Source organism: Lactuca serriola, chromosome 8 (genome assembly GCF_051521515.1).
Source record: "Lactuca serriola cultivar US96UC23 chromosome 8, Lser_US96UC23_V15, whole genome shotgun sequence".
In the NCBI taxonomy this organism is placed as follows: Eukaryota; Viridiplantae; Streptophyta; class Magnoliopsida; order Asterales; family Asteraceae; genus Lactuca; species Lactuca serriola.
Window position 1 is genome coordinate 131,381,060 of NC_136415.1, and position 15,427 is coordinate 131,396,486.

General features: G+C 32.1%; 1 protein-coding gene across 2 annotated transcripts; it reads left to right on the plus strand.

The window, feature by feature from the left end:
• Window positions 1–8: 8 nt before the first annotated feature.
• Window positions 9–5,203, plus strand: LOC145066510 (uncharacterized). Of its 2 annotated transcripts, XM_079013788.1 has the most exons (19): window positions 12–232; window positions 980–1,334; window positions 1,444–1,611; window positions 1,745–1,828; window positions 1,913–1,972; window positions 2,047–2,091; window positions 2,186–2,382; window positions 2,476–2,847; window positions 2,919–3,042; window positions 3,263–3,460; window positions 3,545–3,634; window positions 3,713–3,775; window positions 3,855–3,929; window positions 4,015–4,065; window positions 4,138–4,215; window positions 4,317–4,451; window positions 4,525–4,632; window positions 4,710–4,775; window positions 4,869–5,203. In XM_079013788.1, exons 2-19 carry the CDS (start codon window positions 1,032–1,034, stop codon window positions 4,935–4,937), a joined length of 2,286 nt encoding a protein of 761 aa, XP_078869914.1. In that variant the 5' UTR covers window positions 12–232; window positions 980–1,031; the 3' UTR covers window positions 4,938–5,203. The 2 variants fall into 2 exon arrangements, 1 of the variants encoding a protein (XP_078869914.1); XR_013688774.1 differs by lacking the exons at window positions 4,525–4,632; window positions 4,710–4,775; window positions 4,869–5,203 and having other exon boundaries at window positions 9–232; window positions 3,855–3,925; window positions 4,317–4,383.
• Window positions 5,204–15,427: the final 10,224 nt, after the last annotated feature.

Consider the following 15,427-nt stretch of genomic DNA (forward strand, 5'->3'; position numbering starts at 1 on the left):
ATTTTAAATTAATTTTCAGATTTTATAGCGTAATTTGTTTTCTTCTTGATCGTCGTTTTCCTGACTGTTACCCAGAGCTTCATTCTCTCCCTTTGTTATGGCCGCCTGAAGAAACCGTCCTGTCCTCTTCATCCCACCATCTTTCTCTTTTGTCTGTGTGAAATACAGAGAAAGAGATACACACATCTTCAGACTCTTACATGTATCTTCTGTAAGCAAACCGAATTTACAGGTGAGTTTATTCGCTTACTGCGCAATCGCGTCGTGTGATTGCATAAATACATCGCATCTTTCCGTTAGTTCGAACTTCTTTCGTGTGGTACCACTTGTTCCTTGTAGTTTATTGAAAATAATTTTTGTTTTCGTCATCGTCCCTAATCAAAATTTCTTGCTTAAATCTTAGTATTAATTAACGTGAAAGCGATTTTTTTTTCCGTATAAGTATCATATGTTTCTACATGTTTAAGGTTACTTAAATCTATCTGTCAAACTTTACTGGAAGTCTCTTGTAAAATTTGGGGTTTTTACGTTTTCATGTATTAGTTATTGCACAAAGGGCAACTTCGCAGTTTTTACTAAATTAGAGGAAGGTTTATTAATCTGAAGCGGCAACAATAATATACGAGTTTTCACTCTCCCTTTAGTTCTCCTCCTCCATGTTTTGGCGCTATCGTGTTAATAATTTACAGAAAAGAAGAACGGTAGTTTTTAATTTGTGAAATTTATGCTAAAATAGGAGTAATGGTGATAGTTCGAGTGAAGTTTTGTGAGTCCAGAATTCTGGAGCAAAGTAATTACATGACATCACTCTCTGCTTTCTTCCTTACTTTTACGCTTCGATTCTTGAATAGTTTGTATAGCAATGGCTAGTTTCATGAAGAGTTGTTCGTCATGATTTGAAATCTCTCTGTTTCCATGTTCTTCAGATCTTCTCCAATCAGAATTTTCTTTTTGACAAGTTCCTTTTACTTAATTCCAGATTCTTGTATACTTCATTCTTGTCCATTTGACAAAGGGGATTGATTACATTGATGGAAAAGAATGAAGAGTCATATAGCCCAGGTTGGGGCGCTTCATTCTTCATGCAGACTACTGAAGATGTTACCAGAGCTTTTATGGCTGCAGCAGCAGCAGCTAGTGCTGCTCCTTCTTCAAGACCATCAGTTTTATACTCATCAAAAGATGACAGTGGTGGCCATCTCCAAAAGCTTCAGAATCAAGTTTTCAAAGTACTGAAAGGTCTATCTCATCCTACTGAAGAGAAAAGAAGTTACAACCCAGAAGTATTAACTACCCAAAAGCGTCAATGGGCAAGCTTCCAATTACAGTCCCTGGTATTTTCTTTGTTCACAAATCTTTCATTCTTTTTGTTGTTGTTGCAGATGCTATTGACATTGTTATCCTTCTCCATCATGAATGTTTATAATTTCAAAAAAATTTCAGCATCGCAGGATATTGAAAGAACCATCAAGGCTGTTTGAGAGCTTTGTAGTGGTTGGACTTCATCCAGACTGTGATATTCAATCACTTGAGAGGCAGTACTTTGGCAGAAATTCTCAAGTCAATGGTCAACATCAACCAGTGTCCACTGTAGAAAATCTTGACCCTCAGGTTTTGCCCTCTACCCCACACAAATAGTTTATATTAACTTTCTTTCATTCTTCTAGAATATGTGATTTAGTTATATATATATATATATATATATATATATATATATATATATATATATATACATTCCTTTCAGGTTCTGTTTGTATACCCTCCCGATAAACAGCTGCCATTAAAATACAGGGACCTCCTTTCATTCTGCTTTCCTGGTGGAGTGGAGGTTTGGTTTTGCAACAGCAGTTTCTTATTTACCTTACTGAACATTTATGTCTCAACTCTTAAATGTTGCTACTTGTAATTACAGGTTAATGCTGTTGAAAGAACTCCTTCTATGAGTGAACTGAATGAAATACTTCTTGGACAGGTTCATAAACATCTGAACCCTGAAACTCTGTTATCTTGAAATGCTGTATGTTAACATGCTAATGGTTTTTTCAGGAACACCTTAAACAGAGTGACCTCTCCTTTGTATTCAGGTTGCAGGTAATCCACACATTTCCCTCTAACTATTTTCTCTTTTTTTTGGTTAGTTTTGGGATACTTTTGTTATTGGGTTCTGAGCTTTAATATTACATAGGGTGCAGATGATTCAATTCTTTATGGTTGCTGTTTAGTAGCTGATGAATTGGTTCAAAAACCTTCTACATTAATTTCCAGTTTGTCAGATGGACAATTTCGCCCTTCTTCCAGCCGACGCATCTTAACAACTCGTCGCTGTTACTGCATTCTTTCAAGGCTTCCATTTTTTGATCTTCATTTTGGCGTGTTGAATAGGTTTCTCATATATAAACTGATAAAAAGTCATCTTTCCTTGTATTTTCTAATTTCTACATTCCATTAATATCATGTTATATGTATTTTTTTTAGCATTTCCACTGAAGAAAGGTTGGAGCGGTTGAGAGAAAGTATCAGTGGCTTAGATCTTGAGTCTTGTGATGTGCATGAGCATGAGAAGAAAGTATATTCAGAAGAAGAAGAAGAAGACAAAACAAGTGGTATTTCTATTTCAGCTGAACATGGAGATAAGTTATTGCTGAATGGAAACAGAGAGACTCTACACAATTCCATCACTGAAACCCTAGTTATAGATGATGATAAGGCTGAAGCAGTTTCTGAAGTTTGTGATGCTTCTGTTTATGATATAGTCAACAATGATCAGCCATCTCAAAGGCAGATACCAAATGCAATTTTGCCTCTTCTACGTTATCAACAATATGATAGCTCTGAATCTTCATCGAGGTATTTTATAAATTGTTGATATTTGGAATACAAGAAATATTGTTTTAATAGATTAAACTTAATTAATGCAGTTTACAAGGGTCGCCTAGTGAAGATAGAAACTTCAGGAGTGAGCTTGATTCAGCAGAAATGGAGGAAACATCTTTCTCTAGCCAAGAAGATAGCGAACATGATGAGATTCTTGATTGGGCCAAGGTATTTTCTTCTTTGACTTTCCTGTTGACCTCTTCTTGTTAAAGATTCTCTTTTCTGTGTGTTACATTTTGTGGAATAAGGATTCTCTTGTTCCTTTAAAGAAAGAGTACAAACGAGATATACATGGAATCCTATTCCTGATTACTTTTGGTGACAAGAGATATATAGTAATATATTGGCTAATACTGATTTAATCCCAAATTATGAAATATATATGCAGGAAAATAATCATGGATCCTTACAAATAATATGTGAATATTACCGATTAAGCCTCCCTACAAGAGGGTCAACAGTTACATTCCATCCTCTGGATCATCTTCATCCTTTGGAATTTCATAGACCAGATGAAACAGTGTTACATATTGCAGGCTCAACTATTGATTTGATGTCATGCACCACAAGTTTTGAATTAGCAGAGGTTTATTTATTTATTTTTTACATGTATCTGCTTCTGTTTTAGATATATAAAAATAATCAAGTTTTTGTTGATATATTATTATAGGCTCACAGTGCACTTGCAGTGGAAGAAGAAGCAACTGCTTTATCAGTTTGGGCAATTGCATGCTTGTGTGGCTCCTTGCGTCTTGAACATGTATTTATACAATTTTATTAAAATCTTCATTGTACATTTATAAGTTTTTCAGTTTCTTTTATTTTCTACAATGTACAGGTGTTGACAATATTTGTGGGTGCATTGCTAGAAAAGCAAATTGTGTTTGTATGCTCAAATTTGGTATGTAATAATGTAAATGAATGGCATATTATAGTGTTTTAAGTTTTTCTTACTTGAATCTGTTGAATAATGTATACAGGGAATATTATCTGCTTTAGTTTTGTCAATTATACCCCTCATTCGTCCCTACCACTGGCAAAGTTTTTTAATGCCGGTAATAGCTTTATCATATGTTTATACAAGTATTAATCCTGTTTTAACTTTTTAGTTTTAATAAAAGTTTATCCATTTTACTTCAGGTCTTGCCAAATGACATGGTGGACTTCTTGGATGCACCTGTTCCATTTGTTGTAAGTTTTTGTTATTTTTTATTTTTTTTTTTTGTAAAAAAGATTACTAGTGTTTTATAATATGCTAAACAGGTTGGTGTGAAGCACAAAACTGCTGAAGTACAATCCAAGTTAGCAAATGTTATTTTTGTTGATGCAAACAAAAATCAAGTAAGTGTTTGTTTCACTCGTATTTACCTTTTTCACAAAAATAGAACATAATTGAAAACATACTCGTATTTATCTGTTATTTTGTTTTTGGGTTTAATTAGGTTAAATCAGTTTCAGTACCAAATTTACCTCGACACAAGGAGTTATTTGCAGCATTAAGTCCATACCATGCTCAGCTTGTGGGTGAAAATTATTTAGGGAAAAGAAGACCTGTTCATGATTGCACTAATGTTCAGGTATTACCTTTTTTTTTATATAAATATTGATGAAACTTATTTATTTATTTATAAAATTGAAATGAATACACAGGTGGAAGCTGCAAAGGGATTCCTAACAGTATTACGATCTCACTTGGATTCTCTTTGCTCTAACTTACGTTCTCACACAATTACAAATGTTCAATCAAATGACGATAAGGTATTTATATGTTTATTTATTTATTTTACTCGCACATTATTTTCTATATATCTAAAAAGTAAATAATTTGACCCCAGGTATCTTTGCTTTTAAAAGAAAGTTTCATCGACTCGTTTCCTAGTCGTGATCGACCTTTTATGAAGGTGCATTTTTTATATAAAAAATCTTGTTACTGTTATTAAGAAAACGAAGGTATATAAGCTTACTTTATTTATTTATATATTTGTTTGTTGCAGCTTTTTGTGGAGACGCAACTTTTCTCTGTACATACGGATCTGGTGTTATCTTTTTTCCAGAAGGATTAGTACAAGCAGCACATAATAAAATAAAAATTATACAAAACAAAAAAAATCTGTCTCAAAACTAAGTTATGTAATGAAATAATTTATTACGTACATTTCATTTTGATTTCATTTCCCCCTTGTTCTTTCATGTCAGTTATATGCAGAAATGGAAACCTGAAAGTGGGGCCAAAAGAGTAAGGTTAAAAAAAATTGTACCAAGAAAATTTGTAACTTTAATGAGAGACCACCAAATGAAATGAGTCAGTGGAGTCATGAATGTGAATTTACTTTTGGTGTTTTTAGGTGTGACTGCTGAAACAAATAATTGAGCTTTTGTGTACCTTGTTGTATAGTAATTTAATGCTTTCGGGACCTTTACAAAGAGGAATGAATTAACATATGCATATATAGATATATATGAATTTCGTTGGTGGTCCTAATTTATTAAACATGTCAAATGCCAAATGCTATGTTATATCTGGAGACTTGTAGTTTCTTTTGGTAACATAAAGTTTAGATGCTTTCTTTTTGATCCTATTGGACACTGGAATGGAACATAATCTGAATATCTATCTTTAGAAAGGATTCTATTCTTTTTAAGGATGACATTGTTACGGCTCTCATTGCATAAAGTACAAGTCATTCAAGCATAGTTGCTATGTAAATATTCCAAAACTAAAAAAGCCAGGATCTGTTATATATTTTGATTTTGGTTAAATTGATGTTTTCAAATGTCCAAAAAAAAACGCCTATATGAAATTAAAAAGATTATGTCGTTATAAATTTCAAAAAACTGTAATGAGAACATATTGACATTTTCAATTATACACAACAACATATTGACATTTTCTTGAGTTTTCATAAGAAAACAATAATTTAGTCTTCTATTACTTGTATAAGAAAACAATTATTCTAATTATGGAATGAAGACTACAACGTTTTCTTAACTTGTTCTTGGGATCGTTCTGATTGTTTCCAAGTATTTAAATAAACTTCAATTCGGCTTTCCATTATACCATCGATGTTGATTTGAACTAGGGTTTCCATCCAATATAGACCAACTTCATATACCATATCTAATATGCCAACATTTAAAATCTAAAAACATTTGAATAAATTTTGCGTTTTGATTACTTTGTGTTCTTCCACACATCCTCTAGAAGAAATCGATTATTCAAATCAAAAACCAAAATCGATTCTCAAAGCATCCCTACAACCTAATACATTCCCTGGAAAAACATTTAGATGAACAGAAAAATGACAAAAATTAATACTCATAAATTCATCTAAATGTTCTTATACATTGAGGTGTCACACTGGATATAATTTGAAGTTTTGTCATGTCAGATGCCACACTATACTGACATCCAGATAGAAAATCAGTTTACCCATTGAAATTGGTAATAAAATACCAGGGAAGGGTTTATTGTTGTTGTGTATAATTGTAAAATAGCAATCAAAAGAAAATGTCAACATGTTGTTTTTACAATACTAACTCTGTTGTAATTGGAGAAAGGTGGTGGGTTGGTTTTGGTAGTTGGTTCAAAGAAATAAAAGTGGGGGTGGTAGTGCTGTCACAGAGGTGAAAGAAACAAGCACTAATGATGGGAAGAGTTTCTTCAAGTCTTGTTTCTTTTTTCTTCTGGCAGCAGAAAAAAGTACATGCTATGCTCATGCATTGTAGATTGTGTTGTGATTTTGTTTGCAAGTTAATATAAACTTTCAAAATAATTCTTATTTATCATTTTTTTTAATAAATTTGACATATCCTTTATTATAATAACTTTATGAATTATAATATTAGAGTCCAACGAATCATTCTATAGTAATGTCATGTTCTCTGTATCTACAGATGTTGTCTTCAAATGAATTAGTTTCGCTATCCAGAAAGGGCTAACGACACAACTTGTTACTCGCCTGTCTTCCATCGTTATATATTGACGTTTGTAATTTGATATTGTTAATATAAACTGACCCTATTTTAACTATTAGATAATAATAACCAATACATTTTTTTTTGTAATTAGTTATCGTATTATTAAAATAACCATTTTATTAAATTTTTAAAGACCAAAATACTAAATTTTAAAATGTTCTAAACATTGATGGAATTTATTGAATCATAGACTAATATCAATTTAAAAGCAATATATCATCACATGTAACAAATACTAACTATATAATCTATCATACAAATAATAAATTAAAAATACATAAATACAAAGCTTTAGCACCAAATTATATAAAAATGAAAGTTTAACAATATTTCTCAATATATATATATATATATATATATATATATATATATATATATATATATATACACACACACACACACACGAACATACACACATATAGAAAAAAATTCTTTTCAGAACTTAAAAATTTGTGAGAACTCGAAAACTCATAATTTACTCATCATTTTTTAAAACCAAAACTACCAGTATTCATCAAATGTTATATCTAAGAGGGATCAATGTTAAAAAAAGATTTGACAATTTTTTTGAGGAAAATATACATATATGCAAATCTAAATATGCATACATGCATATTTATGTTTTTTTTTTGTATATTGACAAGTTGCGATTTTTTTAAACGCTGATATTAGACTCTCATTGTTGTGCTGGTTTTGAGAAATATTGAAAAAGCACGCGCACACACACACACACATATATATATATATATATATATATATATATATATATATATATATATATATATATATATATATATATATATATATATATATAGGGAAGGGTTATATGGAAAATGAATGATTAGGGCAACACATATTTGAACCAATGAAAAATGACAACACATCACTTCCACAGTACATTAGTTGTGAAGAAAGAAATGGACACGTGTCATTTGATTATTAGTTCCGATAGATGTTGCCCTAGTTATTTGTTTTCCATAGAACTCATTCCTCTCTCTCTCTCTCTCTCTCTATATATATATATATATATATATATATATATATATATATATATATATATATATATATATAGATATGGAAAAGTGAGTATACCTTACAACAAAACATAAGCTTAGGTACCTAATTGTCAAAACTACGTAGTTTTGGTTAATTATTTTATTTGAAGAAAAAGAAAAATGTTATTTCCTGGAAAAAGAACAATACGTTCCAATTTGTTTCCTTATTTTTATGAAAATAGATATCTTATCTTCCTTCTTTTTCGATTGTTGCTGTGATCATCATCGTTTTGAAAAAACGGTTACCATACGACTTTGCTGCTTGAAATCAGATTCCTAATAAATCACGAAACAGAAAAGGTTCGAGAATTGAATTGGATTTTGTCATATGACTTCTAATTGAAGAAACATAATTCACATAATTGGATTTTGTGGTATTCTTAAAGAATTCGGATTTCAAAGGATTGGTTCAAGAAATCAAATTGAAGAAATTGCTTCATGAAATCGACATCCTTCAAAAACTACAAATACTCTGTTTACGGTAAATCTTGAAATCGGATTCCTAGTAAATAAGGATTTGCTTTTTGAAAAAAAAAAAACAATTGCCAAGGCTTTGTTGTTTACTGATTTCAAAATTTTAATTTTGGGATTTCATTTTTCATGTTTTCAGAATTTTAATCTTGGATATTGCTGTTTCCGGATTTTGAAATTTGTTGCTTAGTCTTATTTGTTCAGAGATTTTAGAGCTGGAGATTGCTGTTTTTTTAGAGCTGGACATTGCTGTTTTTTAGAGCTCCATATTGTTGGTTGTTTTGAGTTTTCTAAAAGGTAAATATCCAATGTAATTAATTTTTGTATATTCTTCGTTCTCATTGTGATTTTTAAGTATAATGATTCAATCTTTACTAATAGTAAAAAAATGGTGTTAATCTTTTATTTAAAAACATGGATCGTGGTCTTGTGCAGGCCATAATGGTTGAAACCGAAGCAAATGATGAATTTGTTGGACAAGCAAGCAACAAGATCGATAGATGTTAAAGAGTACACAAATTCTTGAAATAGTGAGGCCCGATTGAAAGATTCTTCGAACCAACTTGAAGCCACATGCAAATCTTTCTTTTTTCAATACTTTGTCACAGATCTAATTTTAGACCCAACGTTGAGTCTTTTGCATCATTGCTTACGATACTAATCAATAATCGATTTTTAAATGTGGCTGAAAATATCTGGATTTCGATTGTGAAGGCTTGCGAAACGGACGACGATGCGAGGTTTGTTTTGGGGTTTTTGGTGAACCCATTCCCAGGAACCATCGCCGTGGACGGGTGAAGATCATGAATATGTTCCTCTTTGAATCTGAGAAATAAAACAAAAACGATGTTTGTGTGGTTAATCAGAAACTCGATGTCTATAAAATAAAAAGATAAAGGAAACGACACGGTTTTATATATCAGATATCTAAGCTTATGTCCTGCTGTAAGGTATACTCACTTTTCCATATATATATATATATATATATATATATATATATATATATATATATATATATACATATATATATATATATATATATATATATATATATATATATATATATATATATATATATATAGGAAAAGTGAATATACCCTTAAGGGTATATAAGCTTTCTTTGATATATTCATTATAATATTCTTAAACTTCAACCCCTAACTTGATTTACTTTCAAACTTTTCTAAATTTCACTATTATCTTCTTTTTACACCACATCTCTTTGCCGAACACGTACTAGGCTATATATATGATAGTTGAAAATGAAAATTATGTAAGATGCAGATAAATGTGAAATTTATAAATTTTTTGGAAGTAAATCAAGTTAGAAGTTGAATTATAAGAACATTAGACAATTACAATGTATATATGATAACAAAACTGCAAATTTGGTCATTGTGGTTTGCAAAATTTTTTGGATGAGATCCAAAAGGTTTCCAGCTTGTACAGAAGGTCCAAAATCAAGGTTTTTCTGTGTTTTTGGTCTAAAAAAATTTAAAAGTACCTATTTACCCTTTTAATTTCAGTTTTGTATTTTCTTTTCTTATTTATTTTAATACTTTATGAAATAAAAATAAAAAACAAAAAGGATAGACCTCCACTCCACCCTTACCGATACCCTCTCTCTCTCTCTCTCTCATTTCTTATTTTATAATAAAAAAAAAAAGAAAAAGAAAGAAGCAGCAGCAGCAAACAGCCAAAGCTGCTGTTTCCACCCTAACTAGCAGACCACCATGGCATCCCCCCTCTTCCTGTGAATAACGATCGATCCACCCCGATTGTTTCCTTCCATTCGTTCTTCCCTTATTTCAATCATGCTCCTTTCATTCCAAATCAAATGAAGACGGGAACAAGATATGCTTTCTCCATCTTTGCACTTGACCAATCATGCTCCTTTCATTCTATCGACTGAATCAGCCAAGCACCCATTGTTTTCATCGAACAACCCTCCACCCAAACCTTTCCTCTCTCATCAAACAGTTGTTGCTTCCCCCTTTCCTTTCATCGTCACGTGCTTCTGGATGATAGCAAGAAGAGGCAGCGGAGCTGCCATCGCAAGCCATCCACCACCACCCGCTGCCACCACTTGTTGCTGCTATTGTTATTCCGACCACCACCACTTCTTTCCTCTCCATTGCCGGTGCCACCTTCATCCGACACCACCGAGATAACCACTGGAGGTCTTGACGAAAGATCAGCAGCCACCAGATCCAAATCGCGTTTGCCTCCACGCTTCCTTCTTGATGCGGTCGTTCGATCGTTTTTTGTTCCTTTGCCTGATCAAGAAATAACCAAAGGCATGAGAAGCCCTAATCCACCTAAGTTTGAGCCATTAAAGACATCTAGCCCCTCCATTTGGAGAGAGAGAGAGAGTAAGTGAGAGAGAGTGAAAGAAAGAGATAGGAGGAGGAGAGAGAAAGGGGGAGGGCTCCGGTGGGGTGGGTAGAGAGAGATGGGGTGAGCCAACTTAATTCCTTTTTTGCATTAATATTTATAAAATAAAAATGAGAAATTAAATTACCTCCTACATTTTATGCCTACAATTATTCTCACCCACTAAAATTATGACAAATCACCATTCAATTAAATTTTTTTTTGATATATTCCTAATATAGCCTTAATGAGTTAGTTAAATTTTTTTGAATGATGACACTTGTCATAATTTTATCGGATAGGAACACTTGTAGGCATAACAAAATAAGAATCAATTTAATTTCTCAATAAAAATATAAAAAAATACAACAAAATTTATAAAAAGAAATTTAAAGGGTAAAACAGTCAATTCAAGTGCTCCATGGACCAAAAATACAAATTTTTGTTAAGTTTAGGACCAAAAACCCAGAAAAACCTTGATTTTGGACATTCTGTGCCAGCCGAAAACTTTTTGGACCATATTTAAAGAATTTTGCAAACCACAAGGACCAAATTTACAGTTTTGTCTATATATTTTGATGGACGCAAATGTTTATGAATTAAGGAATTAGGAGCGGGGGCACGTGCCCCCATGGCTAACATATTTACATATAAATACTTAAATTATTTTTAATTCTAATATATATATATATATATATATATATATATATATATATATATATATATATATATATATATATATATATATATATCCATTGACGGACACAAGAGTTTAGAGTAAATTATGTGAATGGTCCCTTTAGGGTAATTTGCGTGTTTGGTACCTAATTTATTTTTTTAACATAGAAGATCCCTACTGTTTGTTTTTGTTACACGTTTGGTCCCTCTTTTACCTAAAAAAACTATTTTGCCCTTGATTTTTAAATTTTTTTAAATAAGTACACCCCGATCCCAACCCCCCCTCACCGTACCTTACCTATCACACAATTTTTTCCTATTTAAATAATAGTATTTTTAGGTAAGAGAGAGACCAATCGTGTAACAAAAACAAACAGTAGGGATCAAGCGCGTAACAAAAACAAACAATAGGGACTTTACGAGTTAAAAAAATAAGTTAGGGACCAAGCACGCAAATTACCCCAAACCATAGGGACCATTCGTGTAGTTTACTCAAAAGTTTATAACTTAAGGACTTAGGAGTGGGGCACATGCCCCCAATGGCTAACATTTTTTACATATAAATACTCCAATTATTTTAATTTTACTGTAAATACGTATATATCCATCCGCGGACACAAGAGTTTATGACTTAAGGAGTGGTGGGCACATGCACCCAATCTCTAAAAGTTTTTATATATAAATGCTCCAATTAATTTTAATTTTACTCTAAAATCCTTTATGTTTTTGAAAAGGTTCAAAAATTGCCCCCAACAATAAATGCTGGTATCGCCATGTATATATCCCACCAATTTGGAAATGACTTAAAAAGACTTGGTGTCTCCTTGAAATGCAACACCAAACAATGTTATGGTAAGGTGAAACACACCACCCTTTTCATAAGAACAAATAAGTGGATGGATGGAGTGATGCAGTGTAAGGTACAAGTCAGGAAAGCATAAAGTAGCATGCTTGAATTGGACCATTTAGGGGTATGGGTGGATGGTTAGAGTGGATTACCCCAAAAGAAGAAAAGGTCATATTGATATTGTGGGTTATTTACTGTCAAAGTAAGAAAAAAGAAAACAGAGGAATGAAAAAGTAAAAGTAGAAAAGAAAAGAAAAGAAAGAAAAGAAAAAAACCCGTACAAATGGTTCTTCAATGGGAACTCCCACTTTCTACTGTCACTCTCTGCCCTTTGAGATCACCTCTATCTTTTTTATATAAATCTTTTGCGTTTTTATAGTTTTAGAGTTTCATATAACATGCTCTTACGTACATGGTAAAAATTTTTTATCGGCAGCTATTAAACGCAGATATATCAAATATAAATAGTTAGACTTTAATTTATTTTTCAAAGAAGACACCAAAGACAAAAAAAAATGTATTTGGTAAAATTTCTTTCCATATATAGAATGTATGTTATATACATGTGTACGCCAGAAGATGCAATGTTTATTTCACGTAGAACTATGTTTAACATTAAACTAAGCGTTGCAATATTTTCTAGGATGCAATTGCTAAGGAAAATTTGTTGATTAAGATTAAAAATATTAATATCATACGTAGTTTAACAATGTTTCTTGGGTCCATAAAGAAAGAAAAAAAAGGAAAAAGAAAGTAAAGAAATATGCCCATAATGTTAGAAAACATGTTTTAATACGTCGTTGTCCATCAATGTGTGTTTGAAAACAGTTATATTCGATTGGAAAAATTGAACATTTTTTCTAATATAAGACAGGATGTTGAATATTTATCTATGAGAAATTAAATATATTTTTTTATCGTTTTTTCCTATTTATCTTTATATTATATTCATATGAAATGGTGACAAATGTTATATTTTAATAAAATTAATAATACTCTAAAACATTTGTTATCATTAGTAATAAGATAATTAGAAAGAAAAGTAGAAAAATATTAAATTTTTCTTAATCTATTATAATCTATTTGTTTTTAGCTGTTATTTTAATGGTCAAATATTTTTAATTGATTCTTTAACATTGAAAATGTAAGGATTTAGGAGTACGTATAAATTAGATTTTTGTTGTTGTTGTTGATGTTATTGGAACAATGGCTGCATTGAAAAAAGAACCAACAAGAAGCTAGACCAAAGTTACATAATACAAGTATTAAACAATGAGTTACGCCAATCAAACCAATTAACAAGGATGAACAAAGATCGATGTGTAATACAATTATACGCTAATAATTGGATATCATTCGTCGTCTTTAAGGAAGAACTTATAATTTTCTTAAACACTAAATTGTTGCGGACCTTCCAAATCGCCCAAATCACTATATAAATAAGCACCAAACAAAGTTTCTTTCTCTTCTTTCCTTGAGTTGTGGCATTAATTACCTGTAACAAAGCATCTCTACTTGAGGGAGGGGGCGAGAGCATCAAACTCCATGTGCTCATCCAACTCCACAACTAAACCGAGTAAGACCATTTAAAGAAAACATGCTTGACTGTTACTTCCTAGGCATGATAGAAAGGATAGGTTGTGTTGTCCCAAGAAACCCCACACAATACTAGGTTACGAGCCATCGAAATATATGATGGTACTAGACAATAACTGTAACGTCCCAAAAATACCGAGTAAAAAATTCATTTTTAATTAAGTTAAAACCATTCACTCATTATTCCAAAAGACAATCAAGTAAAAGTATTCTCAAAACATCAGAGTAAAATCATAAATAATCATTACAGAATAATCTCCAGGGGATGCAGTGCGATCAAGTTGGGTACTTCCCTTTGAAACCAATTGTTGATTGGGTGTTGTTTTGACTTTGATAGTTTGGGGATCTGTCAGCCAGCAGCCATACATTTTCTATTTGATTCAACAGTGTGAGGTGAGTCTTCTTACTATATCCATGGGTCGAAGGCACCAATATCGGCCCATTACTTGTTATGTGGAATGCTAGTTGTCTCTGTGATACTTGCATGGAAGACCATGGGGGAACTCATGACACTTGGATATCAGACCATGGGGGGAGCCCATGACACTCTAGGTAAAGACCATGGGGGAGCCCATGGAAACTATATGTATGTCACATGATATTTTTGATGGGTTTTGGTCATAAGACATCCTATGTGCTCATACAAACCCTAATGCTTGGATCTAGGTTTCTCTATTGTACATGCTTTGAATCCAAGACTATAAACCCTAATTCTAGCATATGGAAATCAATATAAACATATAATTAGGTTTATGATATTACCTTGATTGTTATGTAGCAATAACAATCTCAATTCCTCCTTGAATTGACTTTGGAAGGCTTAGAGTCACAAGTGTCACTCCTCTAATGGCTTACAAACACCACAAGCAAGAGGATGAAGAGGAGAGAGGATGGAGGCTGCCAAAACCGTGTGAAAACCCTAGAAGGTTGCTTCTTTTACGTTTTTGAGGCATAAGGGGTCTTTATATAGTGAGGCTATTAGGGTTATCTAACAAGGAAACCCTAATTTGGTTGCTTAAGCCCTAAGCAACCCATAGACTCCTTTAATCAAGCCCATGGACGATTTCCTTATGGGTTTCCCCATAGAATTCGTCCACCTCTTGATTCAAGGCAATCCATGGCCCAAATTGCAATTATCCTATAATTACAATTCCAGTCCCTTAAGTTTAATTAATCTCTTTTAGTCACAAAACTAATTACCAATTAATTATTGACTAATATTAATTAAACAATATGATTTCTCCTTTAATATATTATTCCCATAATATATTAATAAATCATATTTAATCCTTTCTCTCCATAATTCATCTTATCAAGTTGCTTTGGTGAAGGCAACCCAAAAGGACCATGCACCATCGGGTCAAGTACATACCAAAATAGTTATGGACTTAGACACTAATCCAACAGTCTCCCACTTGGATAAGTCTAATAACTATTATGCGTATGACTTCAGATCCTGATCTGCAATCGTAGCTTTCCAAAGCCACTGTCAACTCTGATCCTATCAGATACGCGTGTCCTTAGATAAGGGATCATATATTCCTCCATTCTAGAT

What these genes read in the sequence shown, in the direction of transcription:
- LOC145066510 (XM_079013788.1), top strand. Translation starts at nt 1,032, where the DNA reads ATGGAAAAGAATGAAGAGTCATATAGCCCAGGTTGGGGCGCTTCATTC. An exon ending in TGTTTGTATGCTCAAATTTG is followed by an intron (nt 3,776 to 3,854) that starts GTATGTAATAAT and finishes TAATGTATACAG; the next exon opens with GGAATATTATCTGCTTTAGT. An exon ending in TTGATGCAAACAAAAATCAA is followed by an intron (nt 4,216 to 4,316) that starts GTAAGTGTTTGT and finishes GGGTTTAATTAG; the next exon opens with GTTAAATCAGTTTCAGTACC.